At 44.8% G+C, this 27,854-nt stretch overlaps 4 protein-coding genes across 6 annotated transcripts; 2 read left to right on the forward strand and 2 right to left on the reverse strand.

Moving 5' to 3' along the window:
- The first annotated feature begins 231 nt into the window (after positions 1-231).
- On the forward strand, positions 232-2,939 carry BUD31 (BUD31 spliceosome associated protein). The gene is made up of 5 exons (XM_026704326.2): positions 232-292; positions 1,378-1,492; positions 1,609-1,731; positions 2,292-2,458; positions 2,675-2,939. Exons 2-5 carry the CDS (start codon positions 1,399-1,401, stop codon positions 2,723-2,725), a joined length of 435 nt encoding a protein of 144 aa, XP_026560111.1. The 5' UTR covers positions 232-292; positions 1,378-1,398; the 3' UTR covers positions 2,726-2,939.
- An 813-nt stretch (positions 2,940-3,752) lies between these two features.
- PTCD1 (pentatricopeptide repeat domain 1) lies at positions 3,753-11,197 on the reverse strand. Of its 2 annotated transcripts, none has more exons than XM_087942001.1 (9): positions 10,841-11,197; positions 9,661-10,336; positions 8,471-8,611; positions 8,057-8,275; positions 7,254-7,355; positions 6,316-7,071; positions 5,352-5,468; positions 4,979-5,161; positions 3,753-3,956 (listed from the first exon to the last, which is right to left on the reverse strand). In XM_087942001.1, exons 2-9 carry the CDS (start codon positions 10,135-10,137, stop codon positions 3,771-3,773), a joined length of 2,181 nt encoding a protein of 726 aa, XP_087798127.1. In that variant the 5' UTR covers positions 10,138-10,336; positions 10,841-11,197; the 3' UTR covers positions 3,753-3,770. The 2 variants fall into 2 exon arrangements, with proteins under 2 accessions (XP_087798127.1, XP_087798129.1); XM_087942003.1 differs by having other exon boundaries at positions 10,502-11,069.
- A 73-nt stretch (positions 11,198-11,270) lies between these two features.
- On the forward strand, positions 11,271-17,471 carry CPSF4 (cleavage and polyadenylation specific factor 4). 2 transcript variants are annotated; one of them, XM_087942004.1, is made up of 8 exons: positions 11,271-11,636; positions 11,922-11,972; positions 12,905-13,057; positions 13,802-13,897; positions 14,179-14,272; positions 14,613-14,685; positions 15,748-15,918; positions 16,575-17,471. In XM_087942004.1, the coding sequence occupies exons 1-8, from the start codon at positions 11,534-11,536 to the stop codon at positions 16,641-16,643; spliced, it is 810 nt and encodes a 269-aa protein (XP_087798130.1). In that variant the 5' UTR covers positions 11,271-11,533; the 3' UTR covers positions 16,644-17,471. The 2 variants fall into 2 exon arrangements, with proteins under 2 accessions (XP_087798130.1, XP_087798131.1); XM_087942005.1 differs by having other exon boundaries at positions 11,311-11,636; positions 15,751-15,918.
- A 279-nt stretch (positions 17,472-17,750) lies between these two features.
- On the reverse strand, positions 17,751-20,988 carry ATP5MF (ATP synthase membrane subunit f). The gene is made up of 4 exons (XM_026704328.2): positions 20,862-20,988; positions 19,806-19,913; positions 19,109-19,225; positions 17,751-17,904 (listed from the first exon to the last, which is right to left on the reverse strand). The coding sequence occupies exons 1-4, from the start codon at positions 20,875-20,877 to the stop codon at positions 17,876-17,878; spliced, it is 270 nt and encodes an 89-aa protein (XP_026560113.1). The 5' UTR covers positions 20,878-20,988; the 3' UTR covers positions 17,751-17,875.
- Between the last annotated feature and the right edge of the window lie 6,866 nt (positions 20,989-27,854).

The following is a 27,854-nucleotide window of genomic DNA, read 5'->3' on the forward strand; positions in this document are numbered from 1 at the left end:
AGCTTTAGGGCGGGAAGGTTAAAAAGCACCGCGTGAAGAAGCCTCGGGCCTCTCCGAAGAAGCGGGAGGTTCGTTCGAGGTTTATTTTTTTTTTGGAGGCGGTTCGCCTGAGTTCCGGCGCAGGGCCGAACAGGCAACTTTCGTGGACGGACGGTCGGACGGTTCGACGAGGAAAAAGCCCCCTGGGAAGCGACGGCGGTGCCAAGGAGGGCCTGGCCCTCTGGTGACGTCACGGCGAGGGCGACGGGAGCTCCGGAGAGGCGGAAGAGGAAAACAGCCCCCCGCAAAAACCGTAAGTAGCCCCCCCCCCGTCGGACCAGAAGGGGGACCCCGAAAACCCGACCGTGCTCCTCCCTAGTGCCCCGCCTCTGTCTGCCTGCCTGTCCCGTGTTTAAAGCCTCGCTGCGTGGCTGGCAGAAATCCACCGGGCGAGTTTCTTGCTCGAAGCGGGACTCGCCGGTGTGACTTGCCTGGGTAAGCGGCCTTTTCCCCCCGTGGAAGCCCGGCCATCCCGCTTGGAAGAAGGGAGGAAAGCTGCTCTTGGGGAGTCCAGCTTCGAAAAGATCCGGAATCAAAATGGAGCTGGGAGGGACCCTCTAACCCCCATGGGGAGGTTTGGACTAGATGACCTCCAAGGCCCCTTCCAACTCTGTTAAGACAGGGCCTTGGAGTCCAGTCTCCCCTGCCCAAGCAGGAGATCCTAGTATATAACATGGTGGGCAAATGGTTCTCCAAAATTGTCTCCAAGGACAACAGAATAACAGTGTCGGAATGGACTTTGGAGGTCTTCTAGTCCAGCCCACCTCTCCGCCCCGCATAAGCAGAAGATCCCTCCAGGTAGCATTTCTTAACCTGTATTTTTCCCTCTCGGGACCCCTCTCCCCCCAAAGAGCTTTGCTTTGTGTGGGTTATATTGATGGACGACATTTGCCATACTCAGAATTGGAAGTGATGCATTTCATAGAATGCAGGTAGTCCTTGTTTAGCGACTGCCTTGTTTGGAGAAGGGCTGGGGGAAGGGGCAGTGAATGTGTCGGTTTTAATTCTTAATATATTTTGAATTAAAACCGATGCATTCTCTGCCCCCCTGGCCCTTCTCCAAATGAGGCAGTCGCTAAACAAGGACTACCTTCATTCAATATAACCCATATAAACTCTTTTAGGATCCATTATTTATTTATTTTTAAGTGAGAAGGGCTCTGGAGGAAACAAAAAAGTTTTAAGAAACACGGTTAGGATTTAGCTTTTATCAACTGGACATAAGATTCTCACTGTCCTAGGTCTCCTACTGACATTTTCACACACACACAAACACCATTTCATTTGCTGTCTTCCTCATCAGACTGTATACATACATCTCAAATGTTTCTTCTGCAGGTTGTCTTCCTTCTTGAAGAGATGCCCAAGGTGAAAAGGAGCAGAAAACCACCTCCAGATGGCTGGGAATTGATTGAACCAACCTTAGATGAACTGGATCAAAAAATGAGAGAAGGTAAGAGAAAGAAAGAGGGGAGAAAGGCTGGCTTAGCTGCACACGTTATAGAAAAACGGAAAGAAGTATGTGGGAATGAGAAAATAATATTGTGGTCTGTGCCGTTTCTCTCTCAGCTGAGACTGAGCCACATGAAGGAAAAAGAAAAGTGGAATCTCTTTGGCCCATCTTCAGAATTCATCATCAGAAAACACGCTATATTTTTGATCTCTTCTACAAAAGGAAAGCCATTAGCAGAGGTAAGATAGCTCTTTCATCTCTCCTTGAAAAGATGAAACCTTGTCTTTTTGTCATGTAGGGAGGGAAAAATAGCCAGCCCTTTGAGGTTGGTCAAGTCAGGAAAGTCGGACTTCAAAGACTACTGGAACAGAATCTTGAAAGCCTAGCATAGTTTCTCCGTATCCCGTCAATAGCAAAAAAAGGTGGAACAATGTTGAATTTCTTTCTCAGTTCTGCTTATGCAGGACAGACACCCTGGGGGGGTAGAGTCAAGCAAGGAATCAGCCTAGAATCCTTACATTCCCACAAGCAATCTCAGTCCAACTCCTGTTGAATTCTGTTAATTCTTGTCTACACCAATTTAATGCTGTTAGTTGAGTACATCCTTGTGTATAGGTACGAACAATAAATCAGCTTAATTGGAATTTAACATGTTTCTAACGGGTGGTGGTATTTACTGAATTCCTTCTTCAAGGCCATTTCCATACACCTTTACCAATGCTCACCTTTGTTTCCAAATTCTAGCTCATTTAATCAAGAGGGCTCTATTCACCCTTTCATTTTTATCTGCCCTATGTAGAATTATATGAATATTGTATCAGAGAAGGATACGCAGACAAAAACTTGATTGCAAAATGGAAGAAACAAGGATATGAAAACCTCTGTTGCTTACGCTGCATCCAGACCCGCGATACCAATTTTGGAACCAATTGCATTTGTAGAGTGCCCAAAAGTAAACTGGAAGTGGTAAGGAATGTTGCTTTTTAAAAGTCATTTGCAGCCATGCTTTCTACACTTTCTTCTCCCCTTGTATATTCAGAATCTCAATCATGTACTGTGTATACAATGTATGAAATTCCTGTCCTATTAAAAAATATCCCTACTCTAAAATACTCCCCCCGCCCTTACATCTTGCATAACTTTATGGTATGTTTTCACTGATCTGTTGGTTTCATTCTACAGGGGAGAATAATTGAGTGTACTCACTGTGGCTGTCGGGGCTGCTCTGGATGAAAACGTTCTTCAAAAGAGACCCCAACTTTTTGGAGGTTTGAAGTGACTGTTACCATCAAGGACTGCTCACAAGAACTATTTTTTTCACAACCTGCTGTCGAGATGACTCCCTTTGTATCCCGTGATGGAATAATTAAATGTGTAAATCCAGTAATGTGTTTTCATGTCCTGTATTGTCATTGTATTTTAAAATAAAGTCTTGCCTACTTCTCCCCAATGATAAGCATAATTCTTCAATTTTTAAGAAATTATTTACATGCAGTAGTTCTAGCAAAAAAATAAATAAATTAGGCACCTCTTTAGCCTCTGATGATTTGAAAATATTGAGGGTCACTAATACTGATCATTAGTAAATATAGGATTCTTAGAACTCAACAACTCCCATTTCAAGCAAAGAAACCAGGAAGCTGAAACAAAATTCTATACACTGCCATGTTAAAAAAACTACTTGTCCCTTTTTAATTAACAATTGTATGGATACTGTAAGAATAAACTTACTTTGAGAATCTTTACTGAAGCCCAATGTTATTTAGTTACTAAAAGTATACATATATAGTCTCTGGTTTTCTCTATCGATGTTCCCAGAAGTAGTTGGGAATAATGGCAGCAAATGTTGCTCAACACTACCTGTACTTTCAAACACTGTTTTGCAATTTTAGGTTACTAAATATTTTCCTTTGAAGAGTTCTCATCCTTAGTGACTTGGAAGATGTGTGGACTTCAACTCCCAGAATTCCCCATGCTAGCTAATAAAATGGCTTAGAAAGATAGAACAGCACAATCGCTATAAAACAAGTATAAGCTTTCCTTTAGAACATGAACAGGGCAATAGATTTAATTACCTCCAATAAGAACTGATAATAGAAACATGTTATTTATTAGACAGTATATTACTAAAGGGTGTTTTTTTTGTTCCATATAAATTTGATTGCAATTGTATTAACCTGGGGGTTAATTTAAGCTTCGTGTGAACAGATACGTACAGAATTAAGCAATTTTTTTAAAAAATGTGTCAGCATCCCATAACGAATGACCAATATTTGCTTTATTTTAGCTCCTGGCTGCCTTGATCTTGTCCCAGCTTGGTGTCATCTTTGCTTTGTGCCAAATTCTTATATCGGTATTTTGTCCAAGGGTGTGGTGCTTCTTCTCCAGGCATCCACTTAAGCCAACGGAAATAGAAAGCTCGGAAGCCATCAATTTTTTCTAGATAATGATCCTTTTTTTGGTACTGCAAAGAAGAGAAACAAATGCAAACTATTAAAAGACACACCTTGCCTCAGGGTAGAGCCTTTGCAGGCGGGATGACAGGAGGCTTTCCTACGTCCAATGATTCCTGGCGGGTCTTCTTGGGCAAAGACAAGATTTGAGACTTAATGGGCCTGCTTTTCTTTTTAACGTCTTTCCCAACTGGAACGAGGCCTCCTTGTATTCAAGTATTACTCCTAGTGGTTTCATGGACAATACCGTGTCCAGGTGGTCCTTGACTTACAATTATTGATTCGGTGACCGTTCAAAGTTAAAAACAAAGTGACTTATGACAGTTTTTCACACTTAACGACTGTTGCGGTAGCCATTCATGGTCATGTGATCAAAATGCGTATGCTAGGCAGCTGGCTCATATTTACAACGGTTGCAGAGTCCTGGGGTCGCGGGATCCCCTTTTCCAACCTTCTGACAAACAAAATCAGTGGGGAAGCCAGAGTCACGTAACCAGGTTGGTTACTAACTTAATCAGCTGCAGGGATTCACTTAAACCAGGGGTCTCCAACCTTGGCAACTTTAAGGCTTGTGGGCTTCAACTCCCAGAATTCCTCAGCCAGCAGAGCTGTTCACAAGTCTTAAAGCAAAGCTGGCTGAGGAATTCTGGGAGTTGAAGTCCACAAGCCTTAAAGTTGCCAAGGTTGGAGACCCCTGACTTAAACTATGGCAAGAAAGGCTGTAAAAATGGGAGAAAACTCACTTAACAAATGTCTCAATTGTAGTGGTAGGTTGAGGTCTGCCTGTATTAGAACTGACAATGATAAGCCATCATTGGTTTGTTACACAAATAAAAGCATGAATGGGGTTTTCTTTGGAGATGAAGCTTAAAATGAGCATTAAAACAATTCAAGTCAAATATGCCTAACTTAGTTTCAATATCCCATCGCGATTTAAAACATTTTACAAGAAATTTTAAGTTTCTTAACATTTTAGGCACGGCTTAAATCAGCTCAAGTTTACACCAGCACAAAAGACACAGGATACTCTTACCTTATCATAATTAGGAGGATACTGGGCTGCAAACTCCAGCATGTTAACAATAAATTCATTGGGAGCCACCTGATTCCTGCTCATGTCTTTCAGGATCTCGATGACGTAAGAGTAATTCAGTCGCCTCACGGCTGCGTTTATCAGCGCGCCGTAGATCTGCACGTTGGGTTTTATTCCAGATTGCTGAAACGAATGCACAGAGAGACTCAAAATATTTGAAACAAAGGCAGTTGTGAAGGAAGAGCATGTCTCTGTCAATGTTCGAATCTAGGGGAATATTGACACTACGGCAAATATTTCAAGGCGGAAAATGGGTGCCTCAAAATTCTGAATTTCACCTGGGTCTGCTAAAAACAGTTGGATTGTTTTGTACCTTCATGTCTGACAGTAACTGCATCCCTTCTTTGCGTCTACGGCAGGCAATGGCCAAGTTACAGAATGTGTACAGATCCGGCGAAAGTCCGTGTTGCAACATTAAAGGCAGCAAGCTCTGTAAATCAAAAAAGATGTTAAGCAGGGCTGTATATCCATTCCCCAAAACATGCAAGCACTGATGAAGCTGACCTTTCCAACGTATCGTTGCGGCCTTGGCCTGAAAATAAAGCAGGAATAAAAAGTCTTACAAAGAGAGCTGGTTTGGCCTAGTGGTTAAAGCACCAGGCATCCGAAACCAGGAGAGGCTGTGAGTTCTAGTCCCGCCTTAGGCTTTCAAGCTTGGGTGTGCCCCCCCACTTTTCTCTGAGCCCAACCACCTCACTGGATTATTGCTGTGGACAAAATAAGGGGCCAATGGAGTATTACGTATCTTTGTCGATTTCAGTTACTTATAAAGTAATACAGGTGTGATGTCAGCGTTCCAGAAAAACTCAACTCCAATGAAAAACTCCTGGACAGGCATCTTCTCAAGGTTTCCTTTTATTAGAGTAGGTATACTGGCACACCTGGGAAAAACCGAATCTTGAGAGTTCTGGGTTTTCCCTTAGTAATTCAAAAGTCCAAAACCAACCCCTGCACCCATCAGTCCACCACAGGGTCCAATCACCATCCACCCCAGATAGAGACATCCCTTCAATCACTCCTCCTCCAGGTGCAGGAATAACATGACCTTGACTGAAGAGAAGAATGCTATTATGTCTTAACTACCAACACTCTACAATTCCCCGCTCCTACTTTTCCAGGCACAGGAATGTGGCAGCGTGGAAGCTTCTGGTATTAATATGGCTTCCAAAGCTAACATGATTTTTTTTAAAAATCTAATTAAGTATTTAAAAGGCTGAATTTGGCTAAGGCGGTGCTCCCGTAATAGTGACCCACGCCCCAGAAAGGGACGATCTTACCTTTGCCGCCTCCAGATCGGCTTTCTTGCTCTTTTTTCTGATCAGGGTATTAAAAAAAGCCACATCGGGTTTCACGTTGTTCTCCTCCATGACGGCCAACAAAGAAGATTCCGACGGGCTGTTGAGTTCCACGTTTTCGGCTAGCAATATGAACGTCCGAAGGTTCCCGGCCACCTTGTCGTCCTTCATTTTTTGTAAGAATCCTTCCATGTTTCCCATCAGGGCCAGTCGATCGGAGGGCGTTGCCACCGTCCCTAAGGAAACCACATGTGGGGCTGGGCTCTGCAAATCCAGCAAGTTTGGGAGGGGAATGGCAGGCTCTGAGAAGGAGTTTTCTGCTGTTGATTCCGGAACCAACTGGCCCTGATCAGAGATCACCAAACTCCCGTCTGTATCGCGGTCTGACAAATCCGAGTGATCGCTTGACTCCGGCTTTGCGCTGTCCTTGGCGCCATCTTGGTTTCTATCAGGCCTCTCAGGTTTTGAATCGTCTCCTGGGAACATATTTTTCTCCAGAGCTTCAACATCCGGTAACATTAAAGCCGGGGCGTTCGTTCTTTTCTTTCTCTGACTCTTTGTGCCTTGTTCTCTGCCAGAATTCAGCCTCAGGTGACTTGGGCGTTCCTCCGAGGGTCTTAGTAGCAATTTAGAAGCCACCTCAGAGTCGCCAATGCCACAGTATTTGGCCGCTGTCAGCATCAAATTGTAAGTGTACAGATCAGGTTTGAGGTTCAGCTTTGCCATCTGTTGCCAAACCTGTTTTTTTAAAAATACAACCGTACCGATCATTAACTTATGCACATCCATCTGAGTTAGTGTTTCTCAGCTTGGATATCTTTTAAGAGCTCCCAGAATTCCCCGGTCAGCCTGCACCAGGGAGGGCAGAAAGAGCTCGGGTGTGCCCACCGTTGGAAGGGAGGGAAGGGCAGAAAACAGACCTGTAAAGCGTAGCGGAACCCGTTCTCTTTGTCGTTTATACATCCCATGAGCAGGATGTTGAAAGTATCCGTGGTGATTTCATGGCCATTTCCCACCATTTCCTGAGGAAAAGTAGGGATTCCGTAATTACTCTTCAATATAAACATGTAACGGAAGATCAGCTGTTCTGTAATCCAAATGTCGTATTCCCAGGAAACAGATCGTAAGAAATTTTGCCATAACTTTCTTTTTAAAATGAAGGATAAAAATTAAGGCTGAGGTCACCTGTGGATCAGAAACTAATGTGCCTTAGGCAACAAAACACCATCTTCTGACTGTTTTCACTAACTATATTAAACCACCTTATGCCTTATGTCTGGTTTTAGCTTGGTATGTTTTATGAGGCAGGGAGATGTGGCTGTACTGCAACATGTGAATCCTGCCATAATTTTAATTTTGTGAAGAAAATTTCAGCCTATTTTTAGGAACCCATCATCCAATTCTTTGCAAACAACCAGGAGTTTCTGTTCTGGTTTACACGAACTATTACAAAATGGGTGAAACAACAATGAATTCTAAAGGATATATTTCATAACAAGTATTTTTCCAACCGCAACCTCACAAATTCCCCTTAAGCTTCTTGTTTAAACGTTTGTGGAACATGATATGGTTTATTTATACGCAGAGCCAGGCAGCATATAAACTATTATGATGGAGATTTAGGTCATATTCTGAGAACGAACATGAGATTTCCAAGGCAGTTGATAGATGCAATTTTGCAAACAATTATACATTTACACCAACAATCCCTTTTTCTTTTTACCTTTAAGATATCCAAGCACATGCGGAGATCCGAACACAGAGCACAGCATTTCAACAATGCACGATACGCAATTGGATTCAACTCTGTGCCCTTTTGAATCAGTTCCTGTCGTAACTTAAGGGCGCTCTGCAGACCACTGTCTTTCCAGGGTGTCTCTGCGCAGGCGTTGAAGAGGGCCGTGTATGTGGCAATCGTCGGCGTCAGGCCTCGCTTTTTCATCTGCCTCCCCAGAAGGTAACAGGACAAAAGTATTTAAAAGCTTCAGCAAGGAAAAAAGACTAAAGGGATCTGTCATCTTTGCAAGTACCCTCCAATCACGGATTTAAGCCAGCCATTTTTTTCCTCATTCATTTAAATCAAACCCACCTCCCGCCGGGATAAAAATCCCCTTTGAAAGAATCTTGGGGTATTTACATCATTGTAGAGCTTCAAGGCCTTCTTCAGGTACCCAACCCTGCCACATCCCCCAATCAGCACCGTGTAGTTGAACTCTTCGGGCCTGAGACGTTCTTCCTTCAGCATTTGGACCTCGAACAGCTCAAGAGCCTCAGCCAGCTGCGGAGAAGAGGGTTAAGGAAGAGGATTAACTGCAAACCCCCACAAAGCTCAACAAGATCAAGAAGTCTGAACTACCAAAACTGCACTGAGGCCAAAAAAATAATAATAATGGGGTAAATACAGGGAGTCCTCGCTTTAACAACGGATTGCTTAGCGACCATTTGAAGTTACAAACGGAACAGCTGAAAAATTTACAATCCCGTTCCAGACTTCCGATGGCTGCATTGTTGACCCAAGCCTTGTTCAAATTAAAGGAACACAGACCGTGTATAAAAGCAAACCTTTTTTAATGCAGCGCTGGGAATTCTTTGCATTCCCAGCCGAGAGACAATTTAAACCAAATTGTCTCATATCAAAAGCAAGCCCTTTCAAGGTTGCAAAAGGCTGCCAAGAACGGAAGACTAATTACTGATTAAATATCCACCGACAGAAGTTTCAAAAACAAACCAGAGTTAGCAGGGCTCCAACAAGGACTCTGAGTCTAAAGAACTTCTTTGTTTCCTGCAAGGGACACATCCCCGAGGGCTGGTTTTTATCCCTTATGGGAGGGGCCATCACCTTCCAGCCTCATTCCCGAGTCGCCCTTGTTGCTTCAGCTGCACTTTCCTTCGAGCAGCCCTGCGCACACGCGCACTGGGAACACTGCTGCCAGTCTCCACAACCTCCAAAGGCAGCACCCCACTCTCCGATAGTCCTGGCCCCATCCCTGTTTCACACGCAGGCCCCTCACCCGAGTCCTTGCTATCAAGAGACCTCTGCCGTCCGCACCTGCAGCCAGTGAACCACAACATGCACGTACAAATATCTACACACACATAAAATCACCTGGGCTCACAGGACTACATTTTGGGCACAAAATAGGAAGAGGAAGGAGTATTAGGAATGTTTTGTCACCTTGAGCTGCTTGTATAATAATGAAGGCAGGATAAAAATCTATTAAATCAATGAACAAACAGATTGTCCCTTGTCCTTCAAGGACATTCATTACCCACTCCATCCCCATCTTTAAAAAAAAAAAGGAACAAGAACATAGCCAAGATAATGACCTTATTTTTCTTTATCAACGCTTTGCACTGTAAAAAATACCAGTATGGGGTATTTCTTCGACCCAATCTGGGCTTTATTTCTAACTCCTCTTCCTCTTCTTTGGTTTGGAGCCGTACGTTGTGCAAATCAGCAGAAGATGCCTGAGAAAAGGGCTTGGGAGGATATTTCTGAGTTAACAACCCAAAGCTTTCATCAGCGTCAAATTTCTCTTCTTCTTCCTCCTCCTCTTTAGAAAGCGCTTCCGAGGATCTCACCATCTCCTCCAAATCTCTTTTGTGTAATTTATAGACTGACAGGGATGTGCTTATCAGCCTCCGGTCCGGAAGAGCTGTGGATTGTGGGCTTGGAGACCATATCCATTTTTTTCTTCCAGGAATGTCTCTTAAGCAGCGTAGGGAACAAAGCCAAGGAGAGACAGACCCTTTCTGGGTAAATACTGCAGAGAAGCCCCGGCACATCCGCTGAGAAACCGTCATAATTTCGCCTTTTTTTTTCTTTCTTTCTTTCTTTCTTTCTTTCTTTCTTTCTTTCTTTCTTTCTTTCTTTCTTTTTCTTTCTTTCTTATCTCCAGATGAGGCAACTGAAATCCAGATCCAGGGAATTAGGATCGCAGCTTAAAAGCGTCACCCGCTTTCCTGGGGAAATCCCCCGAAATAGCAAGGATACATTTCATTCCTACGAATAAAAGAAAGCCTTATATTAACGTTTCAATGAAAACCTTCGAAGGCATTTAAATCAGATTTTTATCAAGCTCCTTCTAAACTCCAGAGTGATCGAGCTGGAAGGGATCCGGGAGGTCTTCTAGTCCACCCCCCCGCGCTCAAGGAGGAGATCCAATACCGTTTCAGACAAGGGGCTGTCCAGTCTCTTCTCAAAAGCCGAGAGGGGGATGTGGAGCGCCCACAGCTTCTGAAGGTGACCCATCCCACTGACCAAACAACCCCAGCAGAGACGGGACATCTTGGAGGTCATCTAGTCCAGCCCCCTGCTCAAGGAGGAGGAGACTCTAATGTACCACTTCTCTTCTTAAAAGCCCCCCCGTGGGGGGGCAACCCACAACACCTGGGGGCCTTGAGGGCCAGGCTCAAACCCGTCCCGAGTCCAGAAGCAACCTGGGAGGCTTTGGGCCTGGTCCTTCAACGCCGCCTTTCTCTCTTGTCCCTGACCTGGCAAGCCTACCTTGCAGGGTTGTTGTTGAGGGTTGGGGAGCAAAAGGGAGGCAGGGGCTCCTGAAGGAAAGGCGGGACAGAAATCAGGTTAATGAACAGATGGGATAATTATATTATAATTTAAAAAAAAATTCCTCTCGCCCAGCCAGGCCTCCAACCGCCCTCCTCAGAGCTTCACCCCTCCCCACCACCACCAGGCGCGCTTCTGTCCATCTCCCGCTCTCCCCGCCCACTAGAGGGCGGAGCTTCTCCTCAGGGGGAGGGACGCTCTCCGCGGACGTGCGCCGGGATAGGCCCGCTTCCCTTCCCTCCCGCCCCCTTTCCCTCCCCCCCCCCACTTTGTTTCCACTTTCCATCGCCCAATGGGAAAAAAGAACCCGCCTCGCTCCTCCATTGGCTCCCACGCGAGGGCCGACGCGACGCGACGCGACTCCCAGCCTGCCTCGCGCCGCGGGTCGACGCGACGCGAATCCCGGCCTGCCTTGCGCGGGGTGGCAGGACGCGTTCCGATTGGCCCGTCGGGCGGCGCGCGCCTCCTCCTCCTCCTCTTTTCCTTTCCTTCCCCTCCCCACCCCGCTTCTTTTTTTCCCCCTCATCGCTGCCGGCGACCGAGTGGAGGCGGAGGCCGCGGCCTCTTTTTTTTTTTTTTCCCGTTTCTCCCGCTCCTTGGACCGGCCTCTCGCGGGCCTCCCTTCCCGCCGCCATGCAGGAGCTAATCGCCAGCGTGGACCACATCAAGTTCGACTTGGAGATCGCGGTGGAGCAGCAGCTGGGCGCCCAGCCGCTGCCCTTTCCGGGCATGGACAGTACGTGATGATGGGGGGCGCGTCCCTCCAGAAACCTCCCTTCCCCCTCAGCCCTTAGATCAGGGGTCTCCAACCTTGGCAACTTTAAGCCTGGTGGACTTAACTCCCAGAATTCCCCAGCCAGCTTTGCTGGCTGGGGAATTCTGGGAGTTGAAGTCCACCAGGCTTAAAGTTGCCAAGGTTGGAGACCCCTGCCTTAGATCGTTAAAAAACCTGATTAAAACTCTAAACTGCGATATTGAAACCTTATTTATTTATATTATTTATGTGCTTCTTTCTTCCCAGAGTCCGGGGCTGCCGTTTGTGATTTCTTCTTGAAGGCGGCGTGTGGGAAAGGTAAGCTGCGGCTGCAGAGATATTGGAAGACCGAAAGAGAGGAGAGGAAGGTCTGTGGAGATTCTCCATCATTCAGTTCTTGGTTGTTTGTCCCAAAGGAGCCTTTTTTTGCCCCCCAAGAGGCAACTGGACTTTCTGTTTTGTTTTTTTTATTTGAAGTCGTTTCACTTCTCATCCCAGCAGCTTCTTCAGCTTCTTCAGATGACTGAGAATCTCCATAGACATTTAGCTAGGTGCCCTCAGTAGCTCTCTAAGAGGATGCAAATGACCAGCTGTCTGCAAGGAGTATAAATCCTTTCATTCCCCACCATCCAGTCGGAACTGAAGAAGCTCCTTGGATGAGGAGCGAAATGCTTTCAAAGAAAAACCAGAAAGTCCAGTTGCCTCTTGAAAAAAAGCCTCTTTGGCTCAACCATGACCTGGATGATGGAGAATCTCCATGGGCTTTTAACTATAGCATTTGGGATGGACACCCTTGGAATGGTGTGGGAGTAGGAATGGATTTCCAGAGGGAAAAATTGCAGACTACAGGAACCATTTGCACCATTCAGGTGACCCTGAGGACACGGATAAACCTCCAGGTGGCCTCAACGACCCTCTAAAAGGATGCAAATAACCAGCTGCCTGCAAGGAGAATAAATCCTTCCATTCCTCACCATTCAGTTGGAACTGAAGAAGCTCCTCGGATGAGAAGCGAAACGTCTTCAAGGAAATGTCTATGGGGACATAGACATTCCCCTAATGGTAGGGAATGGAAGAATTGATATTCCCTGAAGACAGTTGGTCATTTGCATCCTCTTAGAGAGCTGTTGAGGCCACCTAGCTAAGTGTCTGTGTTTTAAGTCTGCAAATCGAAGCAACATTATATCGTAAAGGCATTTTATATTGATTCCTTACCATATTTTATATCTCCTTTTTATTTTTCCTGGCAGGAGGGATGTGTCCTTTTCGGCACATCAGTGGTGAAAAAACAGTGGTTTGTAAACACTGGTTACGAGGCCTGTGCAAAAAAGGGGACCAGTGTGAATTCTTGCACGAGTATGACATGACCAAGATGCCAGAATGTTACTTCTATTCAAAATACGGTAAGGGCAAATGTAGTAATGAATTGCTGTTATTTAATCTTGACTTTTGCAGGTTTGTGTTTGTGCATTCTGTAGTGTATCACAGTGGCATCCGTCTGTGGAGATGCTCAGTCATCCAGGTTGTGGTTGTCTCAAATGTGCCTTTTTCAAGAGGCAACTGGACTTTGCTTTTCTTCGAAGACGTTTCGCTTCTCATCCAAGAAACTTCTTCAGCTCTGAAGAAAAACCAGAAACTCCAGTTGCCTCTTGAAAAAAAAAAAAACCCTTTGGGACACAGTGGAATGCATTTCATCCATTGTACTGGCAAACTTTACAGCAATGAGTTTTACTGTCTCAAGTTGCAGTGACTTGAGAGGTCGATGGAAGAAATGAGATTTTGACCAGAAGTGCATTGGTTTGTAAGTTGTAAGTCTACTGGCTATTATTCTGTGCTTGATTAGGTATTCTGAACCTTAATGGAGTGTTAATGATTGCTGTGCATTCAGTCATGCTCTAATGGCGTGCTTGCTTTCACTTTTTGATATAATTCTTAATATTTAAATTACCAGTTTCTTTATACTCCTGTTCTGGAACGTATATGTGTGCAAGTTTAGCTCCTTGAGCTATGTTTTAAAAGGCTGGTGATGAAAGGTGTAGATGATGGTCATAAGGAAGCACCTGATTTTCTTAATATTTTGCAACTGTTCTTGGAATTGCATTGACGGCTTGGTGAAGGGCTGAAGCTGGTGACTCTGTTTGTTGCAGGGGAATGCAGCAACAAGGAGTGTCCATTCCTGCACATCGACCCAGAATCTAAAATCAAAGACTGCCCTTGGTATGACCGAGGTTTCTGTAAACACGGTAGGTATTCAACTTGTGACTGTGGATAATACAGACTTCTCGAGCAATGAAGCCAAGCTTGCAAAAGCCCCTGAATTGATATTTGGCTCCTTGGAAAACTTCCCTTCCCTTTTGAAGGAAAACTTACTTGTAGTTAGAGAGAACTATCTGAATTTGGGCTACTCTTGCTGTTTTGAAAACTTAAGCAATCTCAGTTTTGCCTTTGACGAGGTTAGTAAGGGGCGGGGGAGGTTTGTGTGTCTTGTACAATCCTTCTTCATTCCTTGCCTTCTATGTTGTAGGTCCTCTCTGCAGACACAGACACACACGGCGTGTTATTTGTGTGAATTACCTGGTAGGCTTCTGTCCAGAGGGCCCTGCGTGCAAATTCATGCAGTGAGTATTTTTCCCAGGTCTATCCTAAAATTCTCCACCTGATGTTATTAAGCCACAGAGGTGTGTGTCCTTTTCAAATTCTTCCTAAAATGTCATGCTTAAGTCTCATGCTGTCCCTCATTTGCCCTCTTTAAAACGTAGCTAACTACTAGAGTTCCTGTACCTATAAAGCACTCTATAGCATGAAAACAAAGCCACGTTTTCAAGAGGGTAATAATTCTGAAGCTAAGCTTAAAAGTGTTTCTGGGAGAGTTAAGATTCTAATAGCGGATTTCTTTTTTTATCAGTTTGGTCTCCCTATCTTTCCATACCCATATGCCCTTTTTCTTTTGACAAACAGTCCTCGGTTTGAACTTCCCATGGGAACGACAGAGCAGCCGCCCCTGCCGCCCCCAACGCAGCCACAACAAAAGGTAAGCCATCTTGCTTTTTCAGCTGCTTCGGTAGGAAATTCTTCAAGCTTGAAGATTCATCACCTTTGAATTTAACTTAGAGAGAACTGGGTCTGTTTGAATTGCGGGCCTTTGTTGATGCTAGAGATGCTTCTCCTGTATAATTTTTTTGTGGAGGGGGAAAGGAATGGAGCACTGACATTCTGGGGGGGGTAATTTTATTGTGTGCTTTTAATTAAGGGCACTGCAAGCATCGGACCAAATCACAGATAATACCACAATCTAATTGCCTCAGGATTCTAACACTGTACAGGAAGATGGTGTTGTTGTTGTTATTGTTATCTAAGGGATAACAATAAAGAATAGAACATTGGAAATGTTTAATATAGACACATTTCTTCGCTTCTTGTCTCGAGCTTGCAGGATTTGGGGTTTGGTTGGTCTAGAGAAAATAAAGGCTAGGCGGGGACAGGATAGCAGCATTTTAATATCTGAGGGGCTGCCAGAAATTGGGGGGTGGGTGGGTGTCAACCTATTTCCCCAAGCACCTGAGGGCAGGACAAGAAACAATGGATGGAAATTAATCAGGGAGAGAAGCAATCTGGAACTAAGGAGAAACTTCCTCACAGTGAGGACAATTAAGCGGTGGAACTGCTTGCCACCAGAAGTTGTGGGTCATTGGAGGTTTTTTAAGAAGAGATTGTACCTCCACTTGTCTGTAACGGTATAGGGTCTCCTGCTTGAGCAGGGGGGTTGGACTAGAAGACCTCCAAGGTCCCTTCCAGCTCTATTCTGATTGATAGCTTTTGAGGTAGAGTTTGAAAGTCGCACCGTCATCGGTTAAAGGATGCTTTTGGGGGCGGGGGGCACATGGTAGGTCCCAGGACTGCAGATTTAGGGGGAAGTTGAAAGGATTCAGTGTTTGCCTTACACTGTAAGCTTGTTATGAGGCGCCTTTAGGGAGGTGTGGATTGCTTTTGGCGCAAGTCTGGGTCAATTCTCTTGCAATTCTTGCCTGAGGTCAGTAGAGAAAACAGCTGCTGAAGCGTAATACTTATTGTGTGGGCTGCTTCCCCTTTTCAGCAGAACAACAACGCACCATTGCAGAGGTCCTCCTCTCTCATCCAGCTGACCAGCCAGAAATCTTCCCCCAACCAACAGAGGACCCCACAGGTCATTGGGGTCATGCAGTCCCAAAACAACAGCATAGGGAACAGAGGCCCACGCCCCCTGGAGCAAGTCACCTGTTATAAGGTAAGGCGAGCTGCCTAAGGCTTGAGTGAACGGGAAATGGGCTGTGCAGGGGGAGGCCGATCTGTGCAGCTCCACTTGCCAACCCTGAATTCTGGAATTGACACGATGATATATGCGTGTCTTCACTCTTGGAACATGGGATATGCCCCCCACAATTCTGGAACGTGAAATTTGAGAAATGACACTCTCGTCTGCTTTGTGAGGAGTGAGAAAAGTATAAGATTTCCCCCTCTACTTCTACATGGTTTTAAGAAATCTGTAGAATTGTAACAGAATATAGACAGGCTATAGATAGGCTAAGAATAGAATGGGCTGGAAAGGGATAGCTGGAAATCAAGTTGTTTTGGTGGACCGTGTTGTATGATGTAGTTCTCTCTCTAGTAGTTGTGGCAGTGCCAAATTTAGCCACATGGATGTTAAGTTTTCATGCCCACCTACATGGTATGTAGTCTGTCCAAATGTAAACAATGGGATACAATAAAACAGCAGTCCATTGATTTGCACTATTAGATTATTATTTTGAAAGGCAGGTCAACGTTGCTGTTTCTAACTCTGGACTTTCAGAGTCCAATTGTGAATATCCAGATTAAAGGATTCATTAAAATCTCCCAGTTATATATGTACTTTGAGTAACAATGTTTTTGTCTTCTTTTTAGTGTGGTGAAAAAGGACATTATGCCAACAGATGTACCAAAGGACATTTGGCTTTCCTTAGTGGGCAATGAACCAACGGACTTTACAGCATTTTCATATACGTCTTTATGAGCCGAATTATTATCTCTAGTATCATCTTAAAAGACTGAACCACCTTTTTTTTATACCTGCACCAAAGGACTGGCCAGTGAAAGGATTACTTGATCTGCAAATACTTTTTTTGTTTTGGTATTTTCTTGTTTTAATTTTTACGGCTACAATGTAGTGCCTCTCCGTGTTCACAGCCTGAAGAAGCAAATGTAATACACAAGCCTTCTAAAAGCAAAACAATTGGGACAGGGGTTTTTGGTTCAAAAGGGTGGAGCTTCTTCAAAAATGTTTAGCCTGTTTTTTCAACAGTTCTTGGCAGAAGATGATAAATATGTGTCTGTGTGAGCAACTGCCCAGCTCTGCTTTGTTCTGAATCTTTGTGTTCCTTGTCTAGGCTGGGCTGAAGGCTAATTCAAGATGGAATTTTGTTTGTCAGGAGAAGTGGGTCCAGTTTGTATTTGTCTATATCTATAGTTTGTACTTTAAGGGGAAAAAAACAAGTTTTTTTAAAAAAATCATCATAATTAGTGGCTGAACAAATGCAGTCAGAAAACTCCAAATTATGAAAAGCAGTGTTAGGCTTATGGGAAAATCAAATCTTTCATTCTGAAGAAAGTGATCCCAACTATGTGCCACCACAATGCAGTTTTGCAGAGCACATTAAAAATGGTCAGAAGTTCCCTAGGAACATCATGTTCTGACATCCAAAATTCTTCAATCAGTTGAAAGCTTAAAAAAGAAAACAAGAAAAACGAATCCTGTTTTAGAAGCAAGCTACAGTTCTCTATAAAAACCCATTCTTTAAAAGATCCTCGCTGCAGAATATTTTGTCATGTCATTAAGTTGGTCTTGGAAGACTGTTATATACTGTAACTGGAAAGTCACAAAACAATTATTCTGAGAATTTGAATTGTAAAAGAGTAAAAACAACAACTGCCATTTCAAGAAAGATAAAGAATGTGATTAACATTTCAGATCTTGGTGAAGCTAGTATTAGTATCTTCCAATGCTTTTTATAATTTTAAAGAAAGGTCTTTTGTATTTTCACTCATCTGTCTTCTAACGTTTGAAATAAGTTCTACCAGACACAGATTGAATTATTTTATTATTGGTCTCCGTGTACATTTGATACTTTGGAAGAGAAATACAGAGGTCAGTTGCCTGTGGTTGACTGATCACAGCAAGAGAAACTTGTATTCTTGTCGGTGGAATCTTAGTGATACTTTCTCCAGCGTTCTTCCTCTAAATAATCAGAACCAATTTTAATTAGTTTGCAGTTTTCTTTAAAATTCTCAAATAGGAACTTTTATTTAAAACATTTGTATATGGCCAACAAAATCTATGAATAAGATAACTGAACGCTGCTACTCCACTGAGTGATTGGGGGAAAAAAAGGTGGAAGTACAATCTTAAAAGGGCAAGCTTATATTGCTAATTCTTGTTCTTGCTTGCAGTTACCAGATTTCTGGGAAAACAGATTTTATGTAGTACTCCTGGCAGAAGGTACTTTGTGGCTGCAGATAGTCCTCAACTTGTTCGTTTACTGACTGTTCAAAGTTACAACGGAACTGGAAAAAGTGATTTATGACTATTTTTCACACAACCGTTGCAGCATCCCATCAAAGGATCAGACTTCAGGTGCTTGTCAACTGACTCATATTTATGACGGTTGCAGGGTCATGCAATCCCCTTTTGCAACCTTCTGACAAGCCAAGTGAAGGGGGGAGGAGCCAGATTTACATAACAATTGTGTTACTAATTAACATCTGCAGTGATCCACTTAACTGGCAAGAAAAGTTGTAAAAATGGGACAAAACTCACTTAACAAATGTCTCATTTAGCAACAGAAACGAGACATTTGGGCTTGATTTTGGTCATATGCCAAGGACTTCCTATACAATTTCAGAAAAAGCCCTACTTGCCACCTGTTCTATTACATGAACACAGCTGGTCTGAAGTCAGGTGAAGTAGCGCGTAGAAGTCCTAGAAACTGAATTTGGCCAAGGAATTTAACTGCAGTGGGCAGAACTAAATAAACTCCTGGATCAATGCCTACCAGCCTCACAAACTCACACAATGCTCACCAAAAACCATGCCTTAGGACTGCCACAATTCTCTATTCATCAACAAAACCGTAATCCAGTGTGGCTTCGCTCTCCCCATGCAGCAAATGAGGAGGGCTGCGTGTTTGGCTATTTTATCTCACGCAGTTTCTCAAGTTTACTTGTGTCCGATATGAATCTGTCACCCCCGTCCACTCGCGGGAACCAGAACTTAAAAAACAAAACAAAAACCAACTGGTTTCAAACCCATGTTTTTTGTACGTGGTAAGTCGGTTCTGCTGTATCCAGGGAGCCCTTACGCCCAGCCAAAAACATTGACCCATTACAGAACCTTGGCATGCGTGAACATAATTAATTGGGGGGAAAAAAGACATTTTACTTACTGAGGTGATCATACACTAAGTAGTAGCTGAAAACCACATAAGCGGTTATTAACATGGCGGGACCGGTGATGCCACATCGCTTTGGCTCCCAGTATTTTGCGTAGAACCTGTTGTGGCCTAATCAAAGTGGAAACCCAATTTAGAAATCAGCAATGGCAGGTCATTCCTAAAAACTTGGGGGCTGAGCGGGAGAGAAAATATACATCTAGCAGCAACGAAAATAGATGGTCCTTGACTTAAAAGAGTTTGTTCAATGACCGTCCAGTTACAACGGCACCAAAAAAATTGAGCATTTTTCACACGGCCATTGTAACATCTCTATGGTCGCGTGATCAAAATTCAGGCACTTGGCAACTGATTCCTATTTATGACGGTTGCAGTGTCTCAATGTCATATGACCCCCTTTTGCAACCTGTCAAGCAAAGCCAATGGCAAGAAAGGTAAAAATGGGACAAAATTTAAATTTTGTAATTTTAAATTGTAAATCGAGAACTATCTGTAGTGGACAAAAAAGGCCAACCTGAAGCCACTGTTCAATTGAATTTATTTTTTTTTTACCAGAAAGTGATTATCAGTGTAAATGTAATAAGGCCATTCTGAAATGCTGCTTTCATGGAAATTCCAATTTGCATCTTGTAAATTTCTAAGGAATATTGCTCACACCCCCCATGGAACATTCCCCCCCCACAATACTAACCTCTCTTGCATGACTCCAGAAAAGCTCTGGGGGTGTAATTGAGCGATGCCAACCAGGTGGGCAGCTGACCGAGTTTCACATCCAGGAGCCTCAAATCTTTAATAGGTACTAAAAATACAAAAAAAAAAGGACCGCAAAACAGGATGGGAAGGAATGCAACATTTAACGAATTATCACCACAACAGACCCATGTAATTTACGAGTGTTTAAATCACAAGCAAAACTAAGCATTCCCTTCTTTTGTAACTAATCTCTCTGTTACATTATAGGAAGATGGAAATTAAAGTCAGTGAAGCCAGCCAGTTACATAGCTTTGCAGAGGACATGGGGGGCATAGAAATGTAGTAATAAAATAAATATATAAAATGTTGACCCAATCCTCTTTGCACCATGTAAAAAAGCAGCATATTTAAACTCGAAAAGTAGATTTAGGTCCCTTTTAGAGACAGGGAGAAAAAAGTTAGATCCTGAACCAGTTGTGGCTTAACCTCCTTCTCTCCACCCCAAGCCAACCTAGGAGGACAAATTTATTTTTTAGGAAATTTATATATATATATATATATTTTATATACTTTTCGTAAAAACCCTGCTTTTCTTTTTCTTCCAACTATTGCAAGTGGGAGTTGGGGGGTGGTGGTGACTGATTGATTGATTCCAGATTTTGTTCTATTGTACTTTATTATTTCATTCTTTTTGTTAGCAATATAAATTCAATTAAAATAGATATATATGCACACACACACGTATATATGTATGTCTATATGTGATATACACACACACACACACACACACACACACACACACACACATATATATATATATATATATATATATATATATATATATATATTTATTTATGGGTAGGAACAGCATCCCCCACCCCCGCATTGGACTCCAAAACCCATCAATCCCAGCCGGCCGGACTCATGGGTACTAACTCCCAAAACGCGTCCGGGTTGCCTCCCCCGGTTTATTTGGGAGGAAAGAGGCGACTTTCAGGCCTCCAGAAAGCCGAGGGGTCACCTTGGCTTCTCCCGCCCCCGGAGAAAGACTCACCGGGTGGTTCCGCCATCTTGCGGCCGCTAAAGCGATCTGCCCGCAAAGGTTGCCGGGAAGAGATAGGCTGCGCAGGCGCAAAAGAGGCGCTAGGAAAGAGGTCGTTGTCTTCAGGGAGCTCCTGGGCGGAGCTAGATGAGGGGCGGGGCTTCCGCAGCTGGGGAGGGCGGTGCCAGGGTGGTTGCAATGTTGTTTTTTTCTTCCATTCGTGTTTTAATAGAATTAATTTAATAGCATTTTAGACTTAAACCACTTAATACTTTAATTTAAGAGCCTTATAATAGCGTTTGCATTCTCTTCCTCTGCCAGCTCCCCACTTTTAAAATTGGTGGAGGGGATCTTCCAGGAGTTTTGTCCATGCGGACAAAAAAAATTATCCTTTATTTCTTTTTAATCCTTTAAACTTTATTTAAACCTTATTTAAAAACTGATAATTTTAAAATTATCATTCTTTTATCCTTTATCATATTTTTTATCCTTCTTTTGCGGGGTCTGCGTTGGACTGTTCGATATTAAGACACTCCAGTCTTGCTTGCAAAAATTTATCAGCCGCTAAATGGCACCCAAGAGACACCAAAAAGTCTAATTTTTCTACCATCTAGCAGTTACCTCAGGTAGTTCTACTGGCCTAATTGTTCCCAATTCATGGCTGCAGAAAATAGGTAGTCCTTGGCTTACAACGATTTGTTTAGCGACTGCTCAAAGTTAGACTGGCACTGAAAAAGGACCGTTTTTCGCAGTTACGACCTTTCCAGTATTCCCCAGGATCATATGATCTAAATTCAGATGCTTGGCAACTGTTTCATATTTATGACGGTTAGGTACGTTACGACTTCTGACCGGCAAAGTCAATGGTGAAAGCCAGATTCACAAAACCACCAGGTTGCTAACTCAACAATTGCAGGGGTTTGCTTAACAACTTAAGGTCATAAAATGGGATCAAACTCACTTAACCAGAGTCTCACTGAACAGCAGAATTTTCGGGCTCAGTTGAGGTGGTAAACCAAGGACTACCTGTAGATGCAGGTCATCTTTTCCTTCTTTTCCACCTGGCTGCCCTGAAAATGACACGAATGGGTGCGTGAAGTCCCTTAGGAGTCCTGCGTCCAAAAACAAACCCAAATCCTGCCCGTTTCCGACAAGCGAAGTCAATGATGGGGGCTGGATTCCTTTAATGACTGCAGTGATTCACATAACAACGGTGGCAAAAAGCCATAAAGTTAGATCCAACTTGCTTAGTGACAGACTTTCTGGTCCCAGTTTTTGGTCATAAATCAAGAACTAGCTGTGATTGCCACAAGCAGCCATTTCTAAAAAGACCAGAAGGTGTCAGCCTTGTTTAGCAGAGCAATCTCTATTCAGAAATAATTGTCCTTATTGGCTGAATAATCAACTAGCCATACCTTTAAAACAGGGATGGACGGACGGACAGACGGACGGACAGACAGATGGACAGACAGACAGACAAACGGACGGATGGACGGACAGATGGACGGACAGACAGATGGATGGACAGACAGACAGAAAGACGGACAGACAGACAAATGGACGGACGGACGGACAGACGGATGGATGGACGGACGGACAGACAAAAACCTGGAAGTCTTTGAAGTGATACAAATACTGCAAACCACCCCACCCCAAATAATTCAATTCTAGACGAAGCAGAATGACACATTAACAGAGTTGGAAGGGACCTTGTAGATCATGTAGTCCAACCCCCTTCCCCCCACCCAAGCAGGAGACCCTCCAAGCACTTCTAACAAACGGCAGCCCAATCTCTTCTTGAAAGCCTCCAGGGATGAAGCTCCCACCACTTCCTACAGCAAGTAGACGGTTCCCTGGGAACGTGAATAATGAGGTTAAAGCTTATATATTTGAGATCACGTGACGTGAAGGCAACCATCCTTAGGGAAGACTCTGATGCTAAGAAAAATGGAAGGTGCTTGAATAAGAGGTGGCAGATGTTTCTCCTAGGCCGTGATGGGATTCAAACATTTTTACGACTGGTTCTGTGGGTGTACCCTGGTGGGCGTGGCTTGGCGGGCGTGGCAGGGGAAGGATACTGCAAAATCCCCCTTCCCTCCCCACCCCACTAACCTGCTTTCCAGCTCCGTTCTCCTGGGCAGGGCAACCAAAGAAGACGCAGCCGATCAGCTGGGACTCAATGGGAGGCAGAGAATAGATGGGGTTGGCGGGGCCAGTCAGAGGTGGGATTTGCCGGTTCTCCAAACTACTCCAAATTTCCGCTACCGGTTCTCTAGAACCGGTCAGAACTGGCTGAGTCCCACCTCTGCTTCTAGGGATGTGAGCCATTGTCTACAAGGACGCAGAGAAGCATCTGCTGGCACCAACCATTGTCCCTCGAGTCAAAAGACTCTGAAGTGGTGGAAAGAATAAAAATAACAAAAACCACAATTTCCATCAGGGCTGGCCAGCCTCTCCCCATGACCTGTGTGCTAGCCTCTTCTCCCCTTTCCAGAATCCTTTGGGTCTCTAGCATGGTTGGTTTGTTTTGGTGGTTTTGTTTTGCAATGCGGGGTTAGAGGTTTTCCAGCAAAGCAGGAACACACTGGCTTAACTGCAAATCTACCTCTTTCTCCCTGAAATGTTACCTATTCTGCATAAGAATCTCAGTTGTCTGGGAGGTCAAGAGGCAGAAGAAATGTTTCCCGCTGATCGATGTGATCTTTCGAGACATTTGGAAATCCATAATCCCCCCCCCAGTGTGTTATAAAAGCGCCTGGAAACGAAGAACGGACCTCATTTTGCAGAGATGGTCTTTTATAGGAATTCTCTCCCCCCCCTCTCTCTCTCTCTTTCCTTCTCTCTCCCTCCCTCCCTCCCTCTCTCTTTCTCTGTATGCAGGAGGTGGGGTGCCTTCTTTTTCTCCCCTCTCGAAGCTGGCTGGAGGCATAATTTTACATTAATCCATCTTCCTTTCAGAAGAGCCATCTCCGTTGCCTGAAAATATAGTTATTTTCAGGCAGATCCACTTCTGAGCCGCTATGTTTAGCAGCATCTATTTCTGTTGGATCGGGGGGGCAGGGGAGGGAATAACTTTATTGCTAAAATAATAAAATAAATAAAATAAACAAATCCAAGGGTTTCATGCAATTCTGTTTCATCTGCTGGCGGTCTTTGTTTTGTGACATCAGATTCCTCGGGGCAGGTGAGCCGCCTTAAGAAAAGGCACAGAATGGATGAAGTCAAGCTCAAACGGCGGACAATAGCCGTGGCTCTCTGGGTCCCCGGTAGAGATTCCATTAGAGGGAGCCTTGTGATTGTGGTGGCATTTCAAAGCAGGAGGCTGAAGCTTAATCGTTCGGATTTCTTTCACGGCCATCCTGCCAGCAACAATGCCCATTGTCAAGTCTGGAGATGGCAACCTTTCCGTTTTGATCGTCCACCTTTCTAGAGTGCCTAAGAATTCCTACGGGAAGGGACATAACTCCAGATCAGCCACTTTTTTAAAGGACTGGTGGCTCTTTTCTTTCCTTTCCTTTCCTTTCCTTTCCTTTCCTTTCCTTTCCTTTCCTTTCCTTTCCTTTCCTTCCTTCCTTCCTTCCTTCCTTCCTTCCTTCCTTCCTTCCTTCCTTCCTTCTTTCTTTCTTTCTTTCTTTCTTTCTTTCTTTCTTTCTTTCTTTCTTTCTTTCTTTCTTTCTTTCTTTCTTTCTTTCTTTCTCTCCCCTTCCTATCTATCTGTCTATCTATCTATCTATCTATCTATCTATCTATCTATCTATCTATCTATCTACATCCATCCACCTATCCACCCACTGTATGTATGTATGTATGTGTGTATCTATCTATCTATCTATCTATCTATCTATCTATCTATCTATCTATCTATCTATCTATCTATCTATCTATCTATCTAATCTATTATCTGTTTATCTAACCTCTTATCTATCTATTTATTATCTCATCCATCCATCCATCCTATGTATGTATGTGTCTGTCTGTCTGCCTGCCTGCCTGCCTGTCTGTCTATGAACCCATAGCCTTTGTCGTCATCCTCCTCCCCCTCGCCCCCCTCCCCCCCCCCCATTTCTATCTGATAGGGGCTCTCCTCCGGGATTTCTTCTGAACTTTGGACTTCCCTTCGGTGCCCTCCCTATCGCCCAGGGAGATGGGCAAAAGGAACAGGCTGATTAGAAGAGAGAGAAGGATCTGATAACATTTTGTTCCACCCTCCATGCCTACTGTGACATTTCAATCTGTTTTAAACATCTGTTATGTTGTTCCAGGAGCTTCATATTCAGTTGCAGCCATGGCGAGAGCTATTTTAATCTCTAATCATTGCTCCCTCCCTCCTTCCCTCTCTTTCCCTCTCTCCCCTCCTCCTTCTCTTTTTCCTTCTCCTTTCTCTCTCCTTCTCCTTTCTCCCTTTTCCTCTGTTATATCACTCTTTTCCTTCGCCTTTTCCTTCCTTCCTTCCTTCCTTCCTTCCTTCCTTCCTTCTTTCCTCCCTCCCTCCCTCCCTCCCTCCCTTCCTTCCTTCTAGCACCGATGAGGCAACCTAGTTGGGTAATGAAACATCTGCAAGAAAACGACCCAGCTCAGCACCAAGGACCCCATAGTCTTTGTCAACCTCCTCCTCCTCCTCCTCCTCCTCCTCCTCCTCCTCCTCCTCCTCCTCCTCCTCCTCCTCCTCCTCCTCCTCCTCCTCCCTCCACACTTCCATCTGCTCTCCTGCTCCCATCTCTTCAAGAAAACCCCAACTTTGGATACTGTCTGAAAAAGTTGGGAAGAGGACACCTCAATCAACTGGCGTGTAAACTTCATCCTCTCAGGGGCGTTTATGAATGAGGCACAAGACAGGAGCAGGGCTGCTTTTCCCAACAGCTAGAAAATAACTTCATTGCGCAAGACGTTTCGGTGCCTGAAGAAAGAACAAGAAGGCCTTCCTCCTCCAAACCCAGCCCTGGAAGACGAGCAGACTGGTGGCTGTTTCCTATTTCCAGGGTATCCAAACATTACAGGAAACACTCGAAACGCCGACATGTGGGGCTGTCCCTGCCATGAGACAAGTTGAACCAATTCCATCGGTGGCAGATGCTTAGGAAACAGCCACGGAGTGTTGGTGTACAAAGCTGTGGAAGCTACTTAATCCCAAAGCCATTTCCTAATCTCCATCACTGTCCTCAGATGTCACGGGGGCGGGTGGGGGGTGGGAGAGGCACACGGGACAGGCTCCACGGGCAGTCGGAGTGACGTCTCCATCCGCCATGACACGCAGGTATGTTGCACTCCTCTTGCCTCCAACAACAAAACATTTTTGGGACAACACAGCCAGGGGTGGGATTCTTACCGGTTCAGACTGGTTCGCGAGAACTGGTTGTTAAATTTTGCACCTGGTTCACTGAACTGGTATTTGAATCGACTGGCTGGACCCACCCACCTCACCCTTCCCCTCCCAGGAATCTCCATGAAGCCCATTTTCAATGGAGTTAAGTGCAGGGTTTGCGCAGAGGCCCTGGGAGGGGGGAAAAAATGGGCCTTCCGGAAGTCCGGAGTAAGGCTGGAAGGCAATGGCCCCTCTTTTCAGAGATAAAAGCCAGCTGAGAAACTGCAGTTCTTTGCAGAAGGCAAAAAAGTGTGATACTCACCTGGTGGATGTTAGAATATCTGAGTTGGTGTTTGGAGACTCTTTGATTTATTGTTTAGGAACTTTATCTGGAGTTCTTAGCAGCCTTGCCAAAACTTGGCAAGGCTCTTTGTTATCGGAGCTAATTAGTTGGAAGCAGTCTTTTATCTGTGCAGAAACAGGATTCGTGAATGAAACAGTAAAAGGTTGTGCTGTTACCTTTGTCTTGTGTTTGTTCTCTGAGAACCAGGTTTAGGACAGAACAGAGAGGGAGGGAATGGGATTTTGCAGTATCCTTCCCCTGCCATGCCCACCAAGCCACGCCACACTCACTAAGCCACGTCCACAGAACCGGTAGTAAAACAAATCGAATACCACCACTGCCCGCCCCGTCTCTTCTCTGCCTCCCATTGAGTCCCAGCTGATCGACTGAGTCTCTTTTGGTTGCCCTGCACAGGAGAGCAGAGCTGGAAAGCAGGTTAGTGGGGTGGGGAGGGAAGGGGGATTTTCCCGTAACCTTCCCCTGCCATGACCACCAAGCCACGCCCGCCACGCCAAGCCACACCCACCAAGACACACCCACAGAACCAGCAGTAATAATTTTTGAATCCCACCACTGCTCGTTCCTCTCTTTTTCATGCTTTCCATGAGACTTTTTCCTCTGGGCAAGGAAAGATTGTTAGTTCCCACCCGTGATTCTGAGTCATTTCTGTAACTGAGGCCCATTGTTCAGGATGACTCCAAGCTGCCTACAAAGACGTCACTCAAGTTTGTCGAACAAAACAAAAAGGCTTTCAGGAGCTGCTCCTTTTGCTATCGTTACCGGCAACCTCTCCGTAGCGTGAAGCCGACCTTCTCAAAAATTGCCTCTCGGTAGTCTAAGGCAGGGGTGTCGAACTCAAGGCCCAGCAGGGGCTGGATCTGGGCCGTGGACCCACCCTGGAAACAGCAAAGGACTGGCCTGTGGTGCCTCTGCCAGCAAAAATGGAACCCGGTATGCCTTCCCGCAGGGGTGGGATTCAAAAAAGTCCCAGCAACCGGTTCTCTGTCCAGTTTCTGGGTGGGCATGGCCCACAGGAACTTCTGGTAGGGCCGTTTTTCACCTTCCCAAGGGTCTGGAGGCTTCCCTTGGGCCTCTGGGAGGGCGAAAACAGCCTCCCACGGGCTCTGGAGGGCCCCCCCAGAAGCCGGAAACAGGCCCATTTCTGGACTTCCAGAAGGCCTGTTTTTCCTCCTCCCAGAGCCTCTTTGTGGACCCTGAATTTACCTGCGTAGAAAATGGACCACGTAGAGACTCTTGAGAGTAGAGGGGTGGAGGGGCCAGCCGGTCGATTCAAATACCAGTTTGGCAAACCAGATGCAAACTTAACATCCGGTTCGCCTGAACCGGTGCGAACCAGTAG

Source organism: Pseudonaja textilis, chromosome 14 (assembly GCF_049901715.1).
Source record: "Pseudonaja textilis isolate UNSWEBS1 chromosome 14, rPseTex1.2, whole genome shotgun sequence".
NCBI lineage: Eukaryota > Metazoa > Chordata > Lepidosauria > Squamata > Elapidae > Pseudonaja > Pseudonaja textilis.